The following is a 23,611-nucleotide window of genomic DNA, read 5'->3' on the forward strand; positions in this document are numbered from 1 at the left end:
TTTTTATCGCTGCAAGTTATCGTACAATGAATTTGCAAGTAATAATTAATAGGTCTCGGTAATTATCATTAAAGCTAGCATTTTACCTGTTGAAACACTGATCACATGCGCTCTACTGTCTTTGCTCCCATTGGTAGATGGATCACAAGTGCATCACTGTCTTAAGTTTATTTGTATAAAGGTTGCATGAGGTCAGCAGTTTGCACTAAAATTAATTGCTTGTTCACTGCACGTTGCTGAAAGTACGTCGCCTAATGTCCGATAAATCACGCGAATCAATTGATTTAGATTTGTTGTTAGAAATAAACACCCGCAGTTTGGGTGTACTGCTATGAAGATGAAACTTGATTGGCGTATGTAAGCACTGATTAAAAATGCTTTCAAGGGTAAACAACACAAATAGCTTTTTGGAGTATACCACTGTCGCAAAAAACCAACATCAAGCCAACCGCTGGATTGTTGGATCAGTTTTCAGAGCATGGTTGAAATTCCTAACTGGTGAGTCAGAAATTTGCCCCCTCCTTCCCAATTTTGCGCCTAGGGTTCTATTACTATAATTACAGCTTAAAGAGAAGGGAAATATGCTTGAACGTATTCATCGGCTTTTTTGACATTCAATAGGAAGTGACTTGTTTGACAAAAACAGAGGACAGCCTGATTAACTGTTGCATTCAGTGTTAAAAAGAATCTCCCATCCTCACAGAAAGTCTGGCAAACACAATGCCTGAACATCACCAAGTGCCATTATGCTGTTAGCATAGTGTTTAATGGTCAGCTGTGATTTCTTTGGTCATGCTTGATGTGATTTTTTTGATAACAAATCATATGAAAACATAAGGATCGCACCTAATAGCCCACACTATAACAGAGGTGGAGTGATAATGCTTTGTGATTATTCTGTTGCTCGTAGTTTCCAGGGACCTTGTGTAGATTGATGGCGTCATAAATTCTGCTCTGATCCTGATTGCCTCTGTCAGGGGGGTTTATAAGTGGCTGCAGATAGACAAGATGAGTAGTCAGACATTCTAACATATCTACTTGTGGTGTGAATTGCAGAGGGCTGGGCATATGGACAAACATAACACTATAAAGAAACTTCAAATGTTCCTTCATGGAGGAATGGAATATTTTGCATATGTATATATTTTTTTTATTTTGGTCATATTTATAATTGATGCCAATAATTCTTAGAAGCATTTATTGACCCTGATGTTTCAGAAGCCTAACCATTACGCAACACTGCATATATATTTGGAATTCTCTATTTAAATAATCTTTTCACCCTAAACTTCCTCGCTGTAGAAAATGCTGAAATGTTATTAATGTGTCAGAAACTGGGTAATGTAACCGTGCTTCATCCATTTGCATCTATTAAAAAGAAAAAGCGTGTGAACGTGTAACTTGGAGAACAGGCCTACGTTTTCTGCAGAACAGGTCGACGCATGTGATCACTTTGTTTTAACTTGCAGACTTTGAGCACAATGGGCCCCAGTTTGTCATGCTTAGACTTTTTAAAAGCCTGTATCAGATAGTTGCTTCTTCATCAGGTACACAGGAAGTAAACGTGCAGCATACACTCACCATTCCACAGTACAAAAATAAAAATCCAGATACAGGCCAAGAGTTTCAGTTAATGTTCAGATCAAACATGAGAATAAACAAAGTTGGATCTTGAATGTTGCCACCAGATGGGCTGTTTTGAGTATTTTAGAATCTGCTGAACATCTGGGACTTTTAACGCGCAACAGTCTAAAGTTTATACAGATAGGTGCGGAAAATAAAAAAACAGTGTAAAGGACAGTTCTGTGGGCGGAAAGAGAGAAATAGCCAGATTGGTTTGACTAGCCAGTTTAAGTAACTCAAATAATTATTTTTTTTATAGTAAAGATCAAACCTTTAGATGGATGGGATATAACAGGCAGTAGACCATATCAGGTTACACTTCTGTCAAAAACAGGAATCTAAAACTATAGACATCGATACTAAACATATACAAGGTGATATTCTACAGCTGACCAGTAAGTCTTTTGTTAAAGTCTGTCTATTTGCCCATGATAGCATGCATACAGATGTTCCTCATAATTTACACAATCTAAAGATGTACATGCATTACAACTGAACATGTTATGTATTTATGGAGGTGGACATCTTCAGAAATAACAATCCTCTTATGATGACACATGGACGGAGTCAAGAGCAAAAGTGTTGTCCATGCTAACTTGATAGGAGGGAAGGCGTTTTCTTTCTCTTTCTTTTTCTTTCCTCATCACATACTCTGTAGATGAGTGTGTTAATCCTTTCAGGAAACCAGCAGTTGTGTAGCTGCACATGCCTCAGAAGAAGCACATGATAGACTTCACTCTTTCCCCGAGGCCCAGTGTTCAAGTTTAGTCATCGGGTTTCGCAGTTGAAAATTAGCTAAAACGACCTGAATTATAAACGTGAGATCAATAGAATCTAGCAGTTGGGCTACACAAATTTTGGTTGGTTGAAGCTGCATGTGTAAATATAATTTACATTTAGTCTGGATCATTTTGGCTAATCCAGCGGGGCATTTTATCAGGTGAACAATATTTTTTTTTTTTTATTGACACAACAAAAATTCTGCGCATAAAAAAACCCACATTATTTTAATACCTACTGATGTTTCACCTTTGACTTTTCTCAATTCGCATTGTGAAGTACTCTGGACATTGCTAGGGACGTTTTAAGGAAGTCTATGGGTTTTCGGAGAAATATGACATGCACAAGCATCTGAAGCTTAATTGCTATTTTATTTGGATAATAAATCTTTTCCTTCATCACGCATGACTACATCTAGAAGCAACAGTGCAAATGAAACCTCAGTCATCGTTCGCCAATCTTGGTACAGAATAGGTTCCTCTGGAAAATACAAGTAACGGCATTGTCTTCATACAAAAAAAGAGACAGCTTTATTAAAAATCGAACGCACATCTCTGCATGTTTTTTTACCCTGGACAGCTAAATGTGCTTTTTTTATTTTTTTATTTATTTTTATTTTTTTATGACAACTATTTAGGATGCCAGGTATTGTCTAAGAATGAGCTTTGACCTTTTTTGCCCTGTCTAAAATTAAAAAAAGTGGATTCAGTATTATTACTTCCTGATTTTACCTTGCATGCAGCCAGATGCTCTAATAAAATTATTAGCCAGTGCCACATGTTGCCAACATAATAATATGGCATGCTGGCCAACTAGTTTGGGACACTACAGATATGAAGCCAAATGAAGTAGTATGCAAATTCCTGGACAATCTGGTAGCCGTATTCTTTTTTGTCCAGTCTGCTTTTATCTTAGATCATTCGATATAAGATATTGAAGATGATTGCAAGAAAGTTATAGGTTTCTATCTCATCTTTGATCTTTGTTAGCATTGTAACACGTCTCACTCTGAAAAGATCATTTATCATCCTCTCATTATAAGTGATGCTCTCTCTTGAAACCTGATAAACTATAAAGGGGCACTAAAATGAACAAAAGTTTGTAGACATGTGACTATAAGATTATGTGCTTTATTCCACATTCACTCCCCGTTTGTTGTTATAAATACAATAATATAATAACTTTGGAAAGGTGTTCCACTAGATTTTTGAGGGTGATAAGGATATGGGTTACTAATGGAAAGGTCAGGGGTTTAAGCTGCAGCCAACTGTAGGGCCCTTTAACCTCTATGCTCCAGGGGTGTTCCATCATGGCTGATCCTGTGCTGTAATGTATGTATGACAATGGTGTAGGGTTCGGAGGCCGGTTGTTCGGGCGGGTCAAAGGTCAGAGGTCAATAGCAGGCCATATCTTCATTGAGCAGACTTTGTGCACAGAGGTTTTGTCATGCTTGGAGTCTCAAACATTAGAAATATGTAGTGCTACATCCAATAAAGTGTGTGCCCCCAGCTGTTGTAGCTGTTTGAGGAACAACCACACATGGCTTTAAAAGTCAGCTGTCCAGATACTTTTGTCGCTGTATATATTGCACCATATTTAAACAGGTACACAAATTAGTATCTTTTTTTTCTTTCAAAAATCAGTCTGTTAGTTTAAGCTACACAAATAGGCTTAAGGCTAGTGTCTTTTCTTTTCTTTTCCCCTCTCTGCCTTCTGAGTCCTTTTTTGGTCTCTAAGGGATCTCTGTCTGATGTAGCTGTATTGTTTAAGTGCCACTGGTTTCGTAACTGCCTGCAGACCTTTCCCCGTGGAGCAATCTTCTTAACAACTCTGACACATGTACTTAAATGCACATCCAACAAGCAGGAACTGATAAGGATCTTGCTTGTTTCCTGTGGAGCCAAATGGGCATTATTGCTTGAACTCCTTTTCCTATTGCTGCCAGCGAACAACCTCCGCTTTCATCACCCTGGTTGTTTGTTTCTTCTGCAGCTTGATGTACTGTAAACGCAAACAGGATATTTTTTTCACTTTTTCCATATTGACCAACTGCACCACCTTCACTCTGACGTAATCGTAAAAACTAAAGATCTAAGAAAGTATGCTGGGAAACGCCTTGAAATGAAACGATGCAGACTGTGGCGTTTTAGAGAGCAGGGTGAAGGAGGGATGTTGTATAGATGAAAGCGGGTGGAAGGTTTAAACCGAGGGCAGCAAGTGAGCAAACGACCTGCCTTCACAGTGCAGCATGCTGGCCTCTGACTTAACTCCTCAGGGAGCTTTGAATCAGGAGGCTGTAGAACATGAGCACACACACACACACACACACACACACACACACACACACACACACACACACACACACACAAGGGCTACAGTTTAACATTTTCTTCTCTTTTTTTTTTTATTTTTATAAATTGAACCAAATCATTCAGTAATGTGAAGCTTCATATTTTCTGGCAGGGTGGGTTATTTAATTAATCATTTAATTATTTTAGTTGAGAAATCGACCTGCTTAACAAAAAATCTACATATTGTTTATTCATTTTCATTCAGAAAAAAATCAGCATCATATTTCGGCCATCGACTGCTCTTATTTCTAAATATCAGCCAAAAAAAACCCCAAATCGGTCGGCCTCCTACTATACTGTATGCAAACCACTTTGTTATGGTTAAGCATTCTTAGCCTGACAAACTATATTCCAAATCTGTGGTAATTTTCCATTCGGTAAAATGTGATCAACGAGATAAAAATGAAAATTGTTTTCCGATATTTTTACAAATGTATTATTATTTGTTTTTAGCTAAACAACATGTTATACTTCATCAACATGCTGAGGTAAAACTGCCTCCTGTTACATTCAGATGCCCATGATTGGCTAGTGTCACTGTGATTGACAGGGGAGTACACCCATCCTCCCACCCCAAACGCATGGTTATTTCTGCTCTAACAGACTCTCTCAGGCATGGATGGGCGTGGCATTGCCGGTACTTTTTGAAAGACATGTCGAAGAATACCAGATGATTTTTCTGGTGCGGCACTCGGGGCCCGAGATGGACTATTTCGAAAAATGTTTAGAAACATTACAAACAGTATTTTAAACGTATTTTGAACTTAGTCTGCTCCGCTGTGCCATCAACTGACCAAAAAGTATAACGTAATTTCCAATGCAGTGGATTTCGAACACACACAAACACATTTAAACACATACATTCCTGATTCTCTCACATACATGAACGTGCTGTGTGAGAGACCGTTTTCTGTCCATGAGCCTATATACAGATGATATTCGTTTTATTAGTGCAGGTGGGAAGAGCTTGGTTTGCCAGGCATCCCTGCTTCTGATTAACAGTATGGCATAGCATTGTGCTATCTATGACCTTGGCTTTTTATAGTCTTTTCTCTCTCTCTCTCTCTTTCTCTCTCTCTCTCTCTCTCTCTCTCTCTCTCTCTCGTTGTGTGTGCTGCTCGTCCTCTTCCTGTCACTTCGTGCTGCACCTTCTCTTTCTCTGGCGATTGTGCTTCCTCCTCATTCAGGATGATCAATTGTTTCTTCTATTTCTTCTATCTCCCAGGCTGCCTATCAGGGATAAATACACATCATTCACTTTAATTCTTAGATTCTATAATGTTGCTTTGAGACAATGTCTATTGTAAAACACGCTATAGAAATAAACTTAAGCTTGAACATCCAGTAACCTCGGCACAGACTCTGGATTGCAATTAGATTTTAAATGATGCTAGGTTTAGGGTTTAAACATATTTAATACATAGGAATCAGAATCATCTTTATTGCAAAGTATCATTGGTTGCATGTACAGGGAATTGGTCATGGTGTGCTGGTGCTTTAAAAATATGAAAAACTAGGAAAATAAAATAATAAATTAAAAAAGACATTAACTATACAATTTGCGCAGGGTATGTTAAGTGAAGTAGTGCAAATTATAATGTAAAAGCGAAGCAATTCAAATGTGTCCTAAATAAGTCCAAAGGTGCAGGGTTGCAATATAGTAGTCGATCTAGGGCTGCAACTAATAGATAAAACACATAATAATCCATAATAAATTTTGTTTTTAACAAATGTTATCAATTAGTTGGCCTGTTTGAGTTACTGGTTCGCTGCAAGATAACACAGCCACTTGTGTAATGGCGGAGAGTACAGGGTAACTGGCAGCAGGAAAGTGCATATCCAAAGTCATGCAAGGGAGCATTTTATATTAAACGCAACAAAGAACACTGTAACCTACAAGCTATGGTGCTTGTGTTGCATGGAAGTACCACAGTGATGCACGAGCAAGTGAAAAAAAAAAACACAGGTGTCAAGGATGAAGGTGAAACATCAGCACGGTAAGTAACAACTGTATAATCTTCATCATGTGGAAATGGTACAGTTTAATCACTAACAGTTTTGTCGCACTGGATCTGTTCTGTCGTTACTCGCGAGCATCAGACATAAAAAGGTCAGATAGTCTCGGTTTACACTGCGCTTGCACGTGTGGCGTGAAGATGGATGCCAAGCAGACCGACACTGAACTGGTAGCCAAAAAAAAGCTACCTTTTGTTATATGGCGATATTTTAGCTTTAAGTTCACTAACACTGTGCACAAAGAAACTGTGAAAGATTTGATCAATTAAAGCTGCTACATCACGTGGCAATATGACGCATCTGTAACAGATCTCACCGTTTCTCACTGGTTCTGGGTTGGAAGAAAGAGACGACAGGCGATAGATCAACAGACAGAGCTTTCTTTCATTTTTCATTCACTTTTGTGCCGCCTCTTTCCTCGTACTCACGCCGAGACACGAACCCACTTTAACACCATTCAAATCATTAGCCACTTCCATAAAAAAGGTTAAACACATTTAATAATCATGATTGCAAAATTCCTTGAATTAAAGTAATCAAACAGATACTGTATCTTAAACTTTAACCGAACAGGTAAATAATTAAATGGGTGCGGGAACCTGAAGGACATTCCCTGTTTGTTTGGACTAAATGTTTCCTATATCTTATTTTTGTGAAAATGAATTTTCGTATTTGTTTTATTTAATTCAGCTCTACTTTGCAGACATTTTTTTTTTTTTTTTACTTTAATGCAAATGTTATTTCATTTAGTGAAAAATTATACATTTTGAAAATCTTTATGGTTTAACAAATACACATTTCAGCATGATCCCTAATCTGTGTGCAATTTCCTTGATAACCAATCAAGTTGACTCATGAAACCATTGATCATTTCGCTATCGCAATATTGACTACGATAATCGCAAAACATGACATTTTTCCCAAATCGTGCAGCCTTATTTTATATAGATTTATTTTTTTTTGGTTGTCAGCTTGCCATCTGTAGAGATAATTAAAAACAATACAAATGTTGATTTGCACAAACTGTTTACTCACATGCTTTTTTTTTTGTGTGTTTTTTTTTTTTTTTATAGAAAGAAAACAACCCATTATGAGTGAATTTGCACTCAACAAGCCTCCACTATAAGCTTTACAATGCCTAAATTAAAGATAGTGACACTCACTATGTGGCTTTTGCAATTTTTTTAAGCACACTCTTATAAATACCTTGAATTAGAGTTTTATATAGTTATAATAAGCAAAACGTTTAATAAAAAAAAAAGTAGTATTTCTGTTGCAGCTCTCAATCAATTATATTAGATTTTTGTGCATTTGGAAAATCTTAAACCTAAAAATTGTTGCCAAAGTTGTTTAGAACACTTTTCTACTGTTCCTGATGAGTTTTAGGCATAAAAATTAGGACGCTTTTCCACTTAATATGAAAACTCTTGATTTTCTACTTCCTGTAAACGTGTGAACCAATGCATGCTTGTATTGGGAAACCTTGAAATGTTGGGACACCTTGAAATAAACACACATGATTTGTCTGAAGCGTCACTGTACCATGATTTTCTTTTATTCATTGTGATATTTAATGTTTTATATTAAGAGCCCCACTATTTTCTTTACAATATTAAAACTTTTACATTTTATACAAAAAAGAATAATATTTCTAAATGACTGTTCTTGCTAATGACTCTTTGGAGGTGGTTAAAGTGTCTTGTGTGTGTGTTTCTAGCAAGCTCTGACATGTCAGTTAGTGTCTAATGAAACACACACACTTTGCCACAGGACACTTATTGATTTACTCTCAATGACTGCCACATGCTGGGCTAGTTACAGCTGGTTTGGATAGCGTACACACACACACACACACACACACACACACACACACACACACACACACACACACACACACACACAAACGCACACAGTGGACTTTTATTATTTTGTCACAGGTTTTAAATCTCAGTAGTAACATAGACAAACTAAATAGTCACATCACTTACACTGTAAATATAAGAAATATAATAAAGAGGGGGAAAAAAACCCAATCGATCCAAATAATAGAAAACAAGTCAAGTCTGCGTACATGTAAACACTGAATCCCAAAACCGCATTTTCTCTTCCATATCCCAATTTATTGGTTGTTGTTTTTTTTTTTACAGAACCCAGTGTCCAATAAGTTTTTCGGAAGCCACCGATTCTGCACCGATCCTGATACTGGGTATTGTATCGGTGCCATCTCAATAAATAATACAGTCCGCAATGCCTTCGTTACTAATTTAATGCACCTATCAAATATTTATTGTCCGACGTCGTGTGTTTCCTCGAGTCCAAACATGTGCTTTAAATCTGCTTTATTTACAATCTGTTTTTAATTTATTTATAGTAATGATTTTCTAAATTTTAACTAATGCAAATAAAGTTTATTTAAGTCACATGCTCATTTCCGTGGCTTTATTGCACTGATGCGCTCTTTAGTTTTCTGTTTCTGAGAGTATATATTTTTTTGGTTGGAGAGTGGAATAGGGATTTAGCTGCTTTCAAGGAAAGGTGAGCAACAGGTCTAAACTCCTTGACATTCTTGTTTCATGTCTTGTCTAAAGCTGAACCGTCAGACCCACTGACTCTCATCACATGCTCATTATCATTCTTTTCGTATGACGCAAGTTAGAAAGCACTGCGTGTATGTGTGTTTATCTCCGACGTGACTTACGCGTGACGTGTGAGCGTGTGCTTGCTCTCAAGCCGCATTGCTTACATTCTCTCCTTTTGCATACTTTAGATATCTCTGCAGGATTTAAAAAGACATCCGCTATGTGACACGTAAAAAGACGAAACATCCTGCATATTGTGTTTTCACGTTGACCCCTACATTTTAGAAGTTTGGTGCTCACGATGTGGACATACACGGTCAATAGTGAACAGTAATCAAAATCTATGCTTTTTTTTTTAAGGAAAATGTTTTTATTATTATATACTGTATGTGTGTGTCATTGTGTATCGTAATTTCCAGACTATAAAGCGCACCCATATATAAGCCGCACCCACTGAATTTGGCAAATATTTTTATTTTGAACATAAATAAGCCGCACTACACTGAAACTAATGAACTTTACACAGGCTTTAATGAAAGACTGTCTGTTACACGGTGTAACGGCTGAAATATGTTGCGCTTCCTTTAGGAGCATAGCGGTATTTTGGGAATAGTCTGCCACTGCATTCTTCCGGTATTACTGCATGAGTGCAAGACCGAGGAATATGTCCTTATTATTTTCTGATGCTCATTTCTAAGTTTCTTTGACTAACCCGTAACGCTGTTGCCAAGAAAAATAAAGAAGCACGAGTTTTGGAAACCTGTCTGTGCTTATGATTTCTGTTGCAACTGGAGTTAGCGAGTTCTCCCATGACCCAGACTCAACGCGTTACAACGGCTTGTATCTAAACAGTAGTCTACCAAGAAAGTCATTGTTCACTGTCTTCCTCCTTCCTTTTACAACAATTTCTCTCGGTAGTTTATCTTTTGGAATCGCCGTGCGTTTAAAAAAAATGTTTTTCTCCAGATGCCGTGCAGCTCAGAACAAAGGTGAGGTGTTTTTTTTTTTTTGTTTCTGTTTGGAAATTTTATTGGTCTAATGTTATAGGGTTCAGTTTTTTGGCTTGAAGTTTGTGAAACCAGGAAAAACCCAGGAAAAATTCATAAATAAGCCGCTTCGTTGTTTAAGCCGCAGGGTTCTGAACGTGGGAAAAAAGTAGCGGCTTATAGTCCGAAAAATACGGTAACTAATTTCAATGGTTTCAATGGATGTCGCCACGTTCAAAAGTTTTGGAAAACTGTGACCTGCTAATTTGTATTACGTTTAAGACTAGTGACCGGCAGGAGGCTGATAGTTCATGGCAGGACCTCTTCAGAAAATAAAACTAGCTAAAAATAACCCTGATTGTAGCGTGTTAAATCGTCATGTTTTATACAACACAGCTTTAAAATGATATAAATTCGACATTTACAACATTTAAAAAACAAGCTGTCAGGTTTGCGATGTTGCTGTGTAGCAGGTATAATTATGGTCGTCTTAGATACTCCAAGCAGCCGTCCAAGCTGGACACAGGAGTGACCACATATCACGTAATACTCAATCATTTCTAGTGATGTCCATCCAAGGATGTCCTGGTCCTTTAGTTGTCTTGTCCTTCACAAAAAGTCTGTTAGCCACTTCACTTAGAATGGCGAAGACAACATTAGTGAAGTTGCTGTTCGTCAAGGCCGCAAACTCCTTTACCTTTTTTAAAACTAAAAGGCTTCTCAGTAAGAGGAAATCGGTTAAGTATGAATTGTAATCAACTTACTGTGTGAGCATCATAATGTCTCCATTGTTCAAAACATTTAGCAAAATCGTCTATTACTGGCATTTCCTCTGTTGGCCACTAATAATATAGTCCCACCCCTCTTGTTTGACGGCTTTCCGTGCAAGGTATCGTGCAGGCTACGAGACGCAGAAAAAGTAGACGGGGCATCCATATATGGAAATTCAATTGCGAATATCTATATATATTTGCCATTGTTTTTGAAAATTGTCCAGAATAGCACACAGTCTTGCGTGTAAAAACAAACAGCACATGGCGTCAGTGATTCGTCTCTAGAAACCGCTCTCGTAATGGCGATGGCGCAGACTCGACCTGGAAAAACCAGTATATCATTAAGCGTTTTTGCTGATGGTTCCAGTAATCAACGATCGGTGCCGAATAATTGGTTGAACTCTAATATAAACATATTTGTTTGTGTAATTTCTAGTTCATGCAGACACCCAGTCCAAAGGTATAAAGAAAACATGTCTTAACATATTCTTTACACCTTGTGTGCCTGTTGAACTGTCACGTGTTTGAATGATGCACATGCCGCATTTTTTGTCTTCAATGTTCTAAGGTTAGGGAACCTCACTTGTTAAAGTGTATCATCTAAAATTACAGGTTCACATCTCCAAATTTCAAATCTCAAACTTTAAAGCAAGGGTGTAGCTTCCAGGGAAAAGTGGGCATTTAAGTATAGCTTTTATTGCTCTTTTCTGCCGTTAGTGTGCATCGATGTCCAGAGTATGTGGGTCATGTCTGTGCTGTAGTCTTTGCTTTCAGTTCACAGTGAAGCTGTTGTAATAAATCCAGTTGAAGGCTCATGCAGTACGCAGAAGTGAGTTTAATAACGCCGCTCAGACACTTCCTGCAACGACGCTCCTTTCCGAATGTGTACGAGCTATGATTTGAAAGGATTTTCAAATAACGCCATGATTTTCAAAACATAATCGCTCTGCGCTGTAAGCGGAAGGAAAAAATTTACCCACCGATTGACGATGAATGCGCAGGGTGTGTTTGTGTGTGTATATGTAGGGTTGTAGTACTAACTTTCTTAAATACTAACTTTCTTAAATACTCTTCACAATAGATTTCACACGTCACTTTTATTTGCACACGCTTGTAAAATGTTGGGTTAATCCATTTGTTGGTTTCTTTGTTTTTCCTGTTGAACCAACACTTGAGGTGTAGGTAGAGTGCATGGCATGGGATTGCGCGTGAGCTGATCTCCGGTGCATTTAGACAAGACACTCGCCTTTTGGGCTGCAGTTCCTAAATGGGACACACGTTGCTCTGTGTGCATGGGGCGATCGATGCGAGCTTTAAGAGGATTAATGGTCAAAAAAACAACATTCACACTTAAGCAGTAATACCAAATTCAAATCTCAACTGCCAGGAAAAAACTGAAGGCATCAGCTACTACAGATGCATGTATGTTAAACCTGCACTTTTCATTTTCTTTATCTATATTGCCTTTATTTATTTATTTTTTAAACATTTTTCCCCCAAAAATTGCAGATACATTTGAAAACACTCCCATCACCCTAATGCGCATCATAAAAACCTAAGTGGCTTTGGCTTGCGCCGTTTTCATCAGCTGTTTCGGTTACTTTCCGTTTCCACGAATTGATGCTACCTGACATTAATCTTTAGCAGCGCCATTCACCATCCAGCTTGTTTCTTATTCGGTCACATGGCTAAAATACTTCAATGTATAAAAACAAGTTTCCAAATCTATCCACTAATGGTTTTTTTGGACAAAATGTCTATCATTGTCTCGAAGAAAGACCAGAGAAAGACCTTTGTTTGATAATGCATTATATGCGTAAAAGTCTATTGACAAAATGGTTAATTTAAGAGACATAAGATTGTGTGCTTTTTGAACAAACCCATTCCACATTTAGTTCTCATTTGCTGTTATAATAACCTCTATTTTTTTGGGAAGATGTTCCACTACATTTTAAAGTGTTGTGGAAATTTGTGCTCATTTAACTATAAGGGTGTTAGTAATCAGGTACTGATGAGAGGTGAAAAGTCCTGGGGTGCAGTCAGGGTTCACATTCATCCCAAAGGTGTTCAGTAGGGTTCAGGTCAGAGCTTTATAGCAGGCCAATCAAGATCTTCCATTGCTATTGACAAATGATAGAGAGTTGTAAAAGTAGTTTACCAGCTACATTTTCACTTACATACCCTGAGTCAAACCAAACCTAGTATATCTAACTGAGAGTTAAACCAATTCTCTAATTTAGACTGCTACCTCCAACGCCGCCACTGTCTCTAAACCATACATCATCACAGGTCTCACCACAGTCCTATAAACTTTTCCTTTCACTCTTGCAGATACTCTTCTATCACAAGGACATTAACAAAATAACGTACGAACAAAACGTATGTGCGAACGAACAAAAGTTCGTTACTGTACTTTAGTAGCTCTTTCAAATATCTGAAGTATTTCTGTTTGGGGAGAATTTAACTTCACTACATTTCAAAGTCAAATATCGTACTTCTTACTCAACTACATTTTGCGAAATCAGTCGTTCCTTTTTATTTATGAGTGAATAAAAACGTAACTGGTCAAACACGCAGCAAACCGCTTGAATGGCGCTCGTTGGTTTTTACTTATGACCAACATACAGTTCAGCATCAATTCAAAAGCAAGCAGACCATTTAGAGAGGAATTAATGATGGAAGAAACTCCTCACTCGAACTCACCACAACAAGGATCTTTATGAAGTGGTTAAAAAGATGATTTTGGGCTCATGATAATTTGAATAGTTATCATTCAATGTTTTACTCATTAATATCATTCTATTAATAGACTGGTGTGCTGAGAGTAACATTTCAAGTCTTTTCACATGAACTGAGTTGCTTAAGCAACTTGGAACTTCCAATCTCTGTTCATGGGGGGAAAAAACTTGAATATTCCCTAGTTGGGAGCTCAACTCTACCATCAATCAATTATTAAAGTTAGCTGGCTAGGTTGTTTCCAATGATAGAAAAATATAAAGGTCTGTGGTTTTTACCTACTTTGAAATTCAATTGCTACGATATTAATTGCTCGATCACTCCGAGTGCAAAAGAAGTGTGATTTCATGCTTTGACTTTGAACCCACATCAAATGTAGTCTAACACATGCAGTGTGCATTCACTCATCTCTCATATCAGTACTCATACTGGAGAACTGCTGCACTGCGGGATTCTTTCCAGTGACTCTGAAGCTTCAGAAGTAAGTTTGGATGGAAGAACGCATGGTCTGAGGCAGCGTACAGGCCATGTTGCTTTGGCCAGGTTTCAGTCTGTGATTTGTTTCCTGCTTCATGGCTGATAACAAGCTGATCACAGTAGTCAAAATCTCTCTTATTGTCATGGCAACTCCATGGAAATTCTACATTCTGGCTCTGAAACTCATATTAGGCTCATGTCCATGTGTGTAGAGCTCAGAAAATTGCCTCAGCTTTTTTCAGTGTGAAACATTTGTAGATGTTTTCGCTTATTCTCTCTTCATCCCTCGATTTCCTGGGCACTAATGTAAGTTAATGCATGGCTTTTTACATTTATGGCATTTGGCAGACGCCATTTTCCAGGGCAGTTGAGGGTAAAGGGCCTTGCTCAAGGACCCAGCAGTGGTAGCTGGGATTTGAACTCACGACCCTTCTAGCCAAGGTTTAATGCCTAATCTACCACTTCCCACCTACAAAATATATATTCAGTATCCTGTAGCTTAGTCAGTATGTGCTTAAACAAATGTAAGGATCATTCATCCTCAAGAAATAAAGCTATTTGGTGCTTTTGTTGAGAATTTTTTGGTCTCTAATCGAATGAACACTGCCTTACTGACTTTCTGTGAGGGTTAAAAGTGTTTCGCCGCCTTTGGATAAAAATATTTTTGTTCACGGTTGTGGTGCTCTGCTGGTGTGAATGAGCATCTCGCAGCTTCGGGTGCTTAAAACCTAGCAGCGGTTTGTAATTATGAAAGACCCATTTGCGTCACGTTTGCAGGTTAGTGGCGTGTTCTGTTTTATTTTAAGTTGTTTTTGTCATCGTTGTGTTAATGAGCGGAACCACGGGGCATACGGTTTGAGAGCTTTACAGAGTAGGTGTTACATTTAGACCAAAGTTCAGAGCATAATGCACATCAGGCCCTGCTAGTGTATACTCAGTGCTCATCTTCTGTCCTGTTCAAACTTTCGTTTGAACGATGGAACAGATTTGTGTGCTAGATAACCAGGGTTTTGTTTAGACAATCCTGTTAGTTGTATTGATGTACTCCACATGTTCATGTTGGTTGTCTGCATTCTTAATTTAAAAGTCTTGGTTTTGTAAACCCTGTGACCTCACATTCTAATTCGAGATCTGCAGCTGTTATTAAAACCCCTTTCTGCTTTTACCGAACGCACTACCCCACCTAGTGGTCATGATTAAGTATGACGTTTTGAAATCTGTAGTGGTGACAGTAATGGAGGATTTGTACTGGATGAATTTTTTTTTCTCAATTCAGTACAATTTAAAGTGTCTTATCTTACTTTTTACTCCATTATTTCCACTACGTTTAATCAGTAAAGATTCTCAGCCATCCTGGTGCTGTTATCTGGAAGTCATTTTACCTTTACAGTCTGCTCCATTACTTTTCCTTCACTACTTTGATATGTCATAATATGATTGACATAATTTGCAATAAATGAGACCATTGCGGTTGTGGTGAGGGAGAGAGAGAGAGAAGGATTTCATGTCTGTTTCATATAAAAAAAACTCACTGAAATGTTTAGTATGCATATAAATGGAAGACTAATCTACATCAATTATTCATATATAGATTTAATAAGTCAGTACTTTATCTATTGACACTTGACAAAATGGCAACATTTAGTCAAGGAATGTAAAAGGAGTCCTTTTACTCAAGTTATATTTAACATGAGGATTAATACTTTTAATGTACACCGTTTGATCGTAGGGATTATTACATCTTTTCTTTTTTTTCCTTTTCAGGTTTGTCCTGAGGACCTGCAGTGTAAATATTCCAGGGGTGGACGTTGTACTGAGTGGCGTAGACAGAACTGCAGTCAGTATGCTTATCTGACATTGACTTGGTGAGTTTTGGTGTGTGTGAGTGTGGAGGTTGGAGAGGAAAAAACACAAACTCTGAAAAGGATTAGATTTGGGAATGTTTTAAGGCAGTGCAGCCACCGGTTACTTCAGCTTAGACCAACACGCACTAAAGTCTGCAACACACTTATTTCTGTTTTTCTGGGTTTTTTTTTTATTTTTATTATTATTCCACTGTTCTTATCCAGACCAGGGTGTATTTTCAGGAGAACACACACATTTCTCTGTGTCTCTCTCCAGGCGTCCTTCTGTCACTCCTCTTCTGCTTATCCCCCTAAACACTGCAACAGGGAACACCGATTAGACTAATTCCCAACAGGTGTGTGATTCTTACCGCTTCTCTCCCCCGGCCACGTTCACATTCACAAACCGGCGCTCGGCCACGCTCCCGCTGCCACAGAAGTAAAAGTATATAAATTTTTTTTTTAAATCAATCATTTTTTCCAGTCGTTCCTCAGATTACCGTAAATGAACTGCAGGAGGTTTGAGGACATCCTTTAATATTTTCCACTTATTAAACAGTAAACACAGTTGCACCATTCTTCCACACACACAATTGATGCTATTTTTTGTGCTTGTATAATGTGTAAAAGGTATGTAATTGAACAGTCTGGATTAAACCTACTGTTGTGTGAACACTGACTGCCAGGTTTCCTTAAAGACACAAAGTCAATGTTAATGCAGTTTCATATTAAAATAAAATAGCGTCTATATGGTGAATGTAAGTAAAAACTTTATAGTGTTCAATCAAATTTGCGAGCTGTGTGCATCTCTCTGTGTTTCTCTGTGTCTTTGTCTCTGTATAGGTTTCTTGGTGTTTCTCTCTGTCACTTCCTGTGTCGCTGTGTGTCTCTCTTTCTCTCTTGCTCTGTGTGTGTAACTGTTTGCCTCTGTCTCCCTCTGTCTGTGTGTCTCTGTGTGTCTCTGTGTGTCTCTGTGTGTCTCTGTGTGTGTGTGTGTGTGTGTGTGTGTGTGTGTGTGTGTGTGTGTGTGTGTGTGTTTTTCCACCAGTCGAAGGTCAAAACAAACTTGATATGGAACTAGACTGTGTCTTTTGCTTCTGAGTGAATTGGCACACATACAGTGGGTACGGAAAGTATTCAGACCCCTTTAAATTTTTCACTTTTTGTTATATTGCAGCCATTTGCTAAAATCATTTAAGTTCATTCTTCTTCCTCATGAATGTACACACAGCTCCCCATATGGACAGAAAAACACAGAATTGTTGACATTGTTGCAGATTTATTAAAAAAGAAAAACTGAAATATCACATGGTCCTTAGTATTCAGACCCTTTGCTGTGACACTCATATATTTAACTCAGGTGCTTTCCATTTCTTCTGATCATCCTTGAGATGGTTCTACACCTTCATTTGAGTCCAGCTGTGTTTGATTATACTGATTGGACTTGATTAGGAAAGCCACACACCTGTCTATATAAGACCTTCCAGATCACAATGCATGTCAGAGCAAATGAGAATCATGAGGTCAAAGGAACTGCCTGAAGAGCTCAGAGACAGAATTGTGGCAAGGCACAGATCTGGCCAAGGTTACAAAAAGATTTCTGCTGCACTTAAGGTTCCTAAGAGCACAGTGGCCTCCATAATCCTCAAATGGAAGACGTTTGGGACGACCAGAACCCTTCCTAGAGCTGGCCGTCCGGCCAAACTGAGCTATCGGGGGAGAAGAGCCTTGGTGAGAGAGGTAAAGAAGAACCCAAAGATCACTGTGGCTGAGCTCCAGAGATGCAGTCAGGAGATGGGAGAAAGTTGTAGAAAGTCAACCATCACTGCAGCCCTCCACCAGTCGGGGCTTTATGGCAGAGTGGCCCGACGGAAGCCTCTCCTCAGTGTAAGACACATGAAAGCCCGCATGGAGTTTGCTAAAAAACACCTGAAGGACTCCAAGATGGTGAGAAATAAGATTCTCTGGTCTGATGAGACCAAAATAGAACTTTTTGGCCTTAATTCTAAGCGGTATGTGTGTAGAAAACCAGGCACTGCTCATCACCTGTCCAATACAGTCCCAACAGTGAAGCATGGTGGTGGCAGCATCATGCTGTGGGGGTGTTTTTTAGCTGCAGGGACAGGACGACTGGTTGCAATCGAGGGAAAGATGAATGCGGCCAAGTACAGGGATATCCTGGACAAAAACCTTCTCCAGAGCGCTCTGGACCTCAGACTGGGCCGAAGGTTTACCTTCCAACAAGACAATGACCCTAAGCACACAGCTAAAATAACGAAGGAGTGGCTTCACAACAACTCCGTGACTGTTCTTGAATGGCCCAGCCAGAGCCCTGACTTAAACCCAATTGAGCATCTCTGGAGAGACCTAAAAATGGCTGTCCACCAACGTTTACCATCCAACCTGACAGAACTGGAGAGGATCTGCAAGGAGGAATGGCAGAGGATCCCCAAATCCAGGTGTGAAAGACTTGTTGCATCTTTCCCAAAAAGACTCCTGGCTGTATTAGATCAAAAGGGGGCTTCTACTAAATACTGAGCAAAGGGTCTGAATACTTAGGACCATGTGATATTTCAGTTTTTCTTTTTTAATAAATCTGCAACAATGTCAACAATTCTGTGTTTTTCTGTCAGTATGGGGTGCTATGTGTACATTCATAAGGAAGAAGAATGAACCTAAATGATTTTAGCAAATGGCTGCAATATAACAAAGAGTGAAATATTTAAAGGGGTCTGAATACTTTCCGTACCCACTGTAGTTAGAGACACTATCTGTCTACAGGCTGTTTAAATGCAGCATTCATAGTAGAAGACAAAATTAGTTTTCCAACAAAGTATGGGCGCATGAATCAATCTGTTTATCTTTTAATAGATAGAACGATTCTCACCAGAAATGTTTGATAGAACTAGAAATACAGGCAAGGTTTCACTTGACCAAACAGTTCTGCTGCTTCTCAGAATTCCACAAACACAAGATCCCTAACAAAATACTTCTCACATAAGAACACAAGTTACAATATATGGACAAAATATCACTACCACCTGAATTTTCTCTTCAGTGCCTATTGTTCATGTGGCTGAAGGAGCAAAATCTCCACAAGCACACTCCATATTTTGTTTGTCCTTACAGTAATACCTTAGCATAATGCAAAGGGTTTTAAAAGATAAAGAATGCTGGATTGTTTTGTTCCGTCATATCTATCAAATGCTACATTGTGCTTCAAAGCACAATGGTGTCTACATCCTGCTAATGTGCTTCAAAATGGTGCCCATTTTAGGTAGTTCAGGCTTCTTGTACCTTTCTCCAAGTTCCATCTAAAAGCAAAAAAGTCAACCTGTGTATTTATTTATCTATCTGTCTCTTCATCTGTCTACAGATAAATTGATAAGTTGGTTGGACTTGCAGTGTTTTGTTTAGTATTTAAATTGGGATTGTTCTGAGTCGGCCTAGTGTTTGTAAGAAGTTCCACTTTTCTGATTGAGGCCTAAAGCTTTTGGATCACATGTTTACTCCATTTGTGTCTCGTGTGTGTGTGTGTGTGTGTGTGTGTGTGTGTGTGTGTGTGTGTGTGTGTGTGTGTGTGTGTGTGTGTGTGTGTGTGTGTGTGTGTGTGTGTAGACTGCCAGTCAGGCAAACTCTAACAGAAAATGATGATGAAGCTACTGCGCTAGTGCCATATGGTTTGGGAATGATGGAGGTCCCTAATGGCCAACCCATTGTCTCCACTGCTATCACCTCAGAGGTCAGTTACACACTTTTGTTTTTGTGTGTGATGCTGTGTTCATTTCCTCAGCAATGACAAATTCTTTTACTAGAATAAAATCAAAAGGTTTAGTCTGTTATAATCTTATTTAGCATTGTAAAATATAATGGGATATAAAATGCAAATGCAGCTGATTCTCTGTATCTGGTGTAAAAGGAAAATTGTGTAAAAGCACTTTTTGGCTGAAAAGTTCCTTTTAGTTTAGAGGCAGCTAATAGCCAGCTTGGTTTCTTGACTTCTGTGAAACTTTCTCTATGGACTCCCATTCTGTTTCTCAGAAGAGCAGCAGTTCAGAGTCTCTGAGTGAGAAGGGCTCGGCTGAGCTGAAGAAAAGTTTTGATGCTGTTGTCTTTGATGTGCTGAAGGTCACACCAGAGGAATATGCAGTAAGACATGTTTGCGTTTTTATTTTGTGTATGTGAGAAAGAAAGAGTGAGACGTTAGCCTTAACATTGCAAACATATCATTTTGCTCTAGATGTGTTTTAATCCCAGATGTGCTCTTGCAAGCAATCCAACTCTCTCCATACCAATCCCAACTTTTTACAACCAATCCAACCCTCTCCATACCAATCCCACCCCTTTGCATCCAATCCAACCCTCTCCATACCAATTCCACCCTTTTACAACCAATCCAACCCTCTCCATACCAATCCCAACCTTTTACAACCAATCCAACCCTTTTACATTCAATCCAACCCTCCCCATACCAATCCCATCCCTTTGCATCCAATCCAACCCTCTCCATACCAATCCCAACCTTTTACAACCAATCCAACCCTCTCCATTCCAATCCAACTCTTTTACATTCAATCCAACCCTCTCCATACCAATCCCACCCTTTTACATCCAATCCAACCCTCTCCATACCAATCCCACCCTTTTACATCCAATCCAACCCTCTCCATACCAATCCCACCCTTTTACATCCAATCCAACCCTCTCCATACCAATCCCACCCTTTTACATCCAATCCAACCCTCTCCATACCAATTCCACCCTTTTACATCCAATCCAACCCTCTCCATACCAATTCCACCCTTTTACATCCAATCCCAACCATTTACAACCAATCCAACCCTCTCCATTTTAATCCAACCCTCTCTATACCAATCCCATCCCTTTACATTCAATCCAACCTCTTCATTCCACTCCCAACTATTTACAACCAATCCAACCCATTTACATCCAATCTCTCACAGCTAGTTATCCGATCAATCCCACTCTTTTATAATCAATCCCACACTTTTACACCTAATACCATCTTCTCCCAACCAATCCCACCTCTTAGAAACCAATCTGTCAAAACTAATCGCATTCCTTCCTGTCCAAATCCACCTTGCCACAACTAATCCCTTCTTCTCCTGACCTCACACTAATCCCACCTCTCACAACCAACCACCTTTCAACCCTCAACCCTAAAATCCAGTTAGCCAATCATGTAGCAGTAATACAATGCATGAATCAGAGAGATACTGGTCAAGAACATGAGTTACTTCAATTTAAGCCTCAGTGACACCAAGCTGCCACTGTTAAACCCTTAAAAAAGGTCCTTCTATGGTCCAGTGGAGCTGTATCTTTGGCTGATTGTCTTCTGACCCCAGTTTTATAAGAATATGCAATGAAACGATTTTACTGTGCTAAAGTGTATGTTTCACAAGTAAAAGCCTTTCTTTTCTTTCTTAAACAACAGAATCTGTTAAAAGATGTTCCTTCAGGGTCTGTGCAAGTTGGGCTTGTTAGAGTATCTCAGAAATGGCTCCTGAGACTTTCACACATTTCAATCTCTAGGGCAGACCTGGGCAAACTACGGCCCGCGGGCCACATCCGGCCCTTTGTACGTCCCTGTCCGGCTTGCGTGAGGCCAATCATAAATTACAGGGATGCACCGAAAATTCGGCCACGGAAAATCTTCGGCCGAAATACTTAAATCACCGAAACAACACGGCAGAAACACAATTGTAATGACGCAATAAAAAAGCGCAGCAGCACACGGTTATCTGGATAAGAGCAACATGTCTGCGGTGTGCGGATAGCGATTTGCAAAACATGCAATGCTAAAATTTCAAGAGGGGGTGTATCTGCAAAGAGTTTCTTCAAGTCGGGTTTAATTTATCACCTGAAATCCAAACATCCCGATTGCCATTCTAAATATGAGAAGAACGCGGCGCAGAAAAGTAAAGTCAATCTGAGCATGCGCACTCCGTCTGTAGAGGACGTTTTATGAAAAGGCAGGAAAGTTTTCCAGTGATGTGCCAAGGCAAAAGGCATAACACAAAAAATGATGGAATTCATTGCCTTAGATCAGTGGTCGCCAGTGGCTCGACGGGTTGATATTTGAAACATTCCCCGTGGATCCCGAAAATAATAATAATTATAATATAATATTATTTATTACACGGTTTTTCTTAATGCTGTAGATTAGAACCTTCCATTCACTTGAATTGGCTTCCAAACGTTCGGCGGTCAATTATTTTCGTTTAACAGACCCGTTGCTAATAATAATTGACCGCTGCCTGTCTGTCAATACTATGAATGGTAACAAATAAATAACAATAATTTATAATAATAAATAAAACACTTTTGTAATTGATTTATTCTTTGCAATGCATTGATTTTAGTGAGGTTAGTACTTATTTATAGCCATAAATGCAATGGTTCTAAAAATGTACAATCTTTTCTTTTGGTGTTTCGGTTTTGGCCTTGGTTTCCTCATTTTTGGTTTTTGGTTTCGGCCAAGAATTTTCATTTCGGTGCATCCCTAAAATATTATCGTTCGTGTGGCGCTCTGACACAATTCAGGTTTCTCATGTGGCCCCTTGTAAAAATTAATTGCCCACCCCTGCTCTAGGGTTTACACAGAAAGGCTTTAAAATCATCCAGCGTGTGGACGTAGTGTAGATAAAAAAATAAAAAATAAAATTGTTAATTTGAGGAGTCAGAGGAGGATGAGCAAACTGTTTGAGTTACCAAAAACTTCCTGACCTCTCAAGCTGATCACTCTTTACAACCATGGTGAGGTGTAAGTGCAGAAGGAGCTCAAACCTAGAGGCGTATGGCAGGAAACCGAAATGTGTCCAGACATTTGAACCGAAGCCTTCGACATTTCATGTGTTTTGATGAAAAGGCTTGGTTGGTTGGTTGATTGTATGATAAGGTGGATAGTGACAGTGAAAAATATAATATGACTATGCAGAAAAGATTTTGTTGACTAGTATGCAAAAAAAACATGCTAATGTGAATACAATTACATTAGTTCTTCTAGGATGGATGTTGTGCAGCGGTTCTATTAGAATGGAGGAGCACAAAGAGAGGGTGACGTAGCCTGTAATTTAATTGACTTATGTAGCGCCTACTTCAATACAATCGACTCGTCACAAAGTTGAAGAACTACAATTGAGATCTTTGGCCGGGGGTTGAAGCATTTCATATTGCAATTAATTTTAAAACACAGTGACATTTCATTCTTTTTTTTTCTCTCATAGGGGCAGATCACACTCATGGATGCTCCAGTGTTCAAAGCCATCCAGCCTGAGGTGAGTTTAGATAAGTGCCACTTACACACACCCACACATCTCTTAATTTACTACAAGCCTAAATCCCACCTGTAGGGGGCAGTGAGACCTTCTTAATGTGCCGTTCCTCATTTACCGCTCTTTTCAAATGGCTGTCATATATAAGTTT

At 38.9% G+C, this 23,611-nt stretch overlaps 1 protein-coding gene across 2 annotated transcripts in view; it reads left to right on the forward strand.

Annotated features, from left to right (window-relative positions):
• The window catches only part of ralgps2 (Ral GEF with PH domain and SH3 binding motif 2), a 97,363-nt gene that overhangs the window by 19,986 nt on the left and 53,766 nt on the right, over nucleotides 1-23,611 (forward strand). For both annotated transcript variants that reach the window (XM_083563339.1, XM_083563340.1), the window contains exons 2-5: nucleotides 16,086-16,186; nucleotides 19,784-19,907; nucleotides 20,207-20,314; nucleotides 23,413-23,463. In XM_083563339.1, the coding sequence (XP_083419465.1) occupies nucleotides 19,854-19,907; nucleotides 20,207-20,314; nucleotides 23,413-23,463 (213 nt within the window). In that variant the 5' untranslated portion in view covers nucleotides 16,086-16,186; nucleotides 19,784-19,853. The remainder of the gene's footprint in view (nucleotides 1-16,085; nucleotides 16,187-19,783; nucleotides 19,908-20,206; nucleotides 20,315-23,412; nucleotides 23,464-23,611) is intronic.

Source organism: Silurus aristotelis (assembly GCF_946808225.1).
Source record: "Silurus aristotelis genome assembly, chromosome: 15".
Taxonomy (NCBI): domain Eukaryota; kingdom Metazoa; phylum Chordata; class Actinopteri; order Siluriformes; family Siluridae; genus Silurus; species Silurus aristotelis.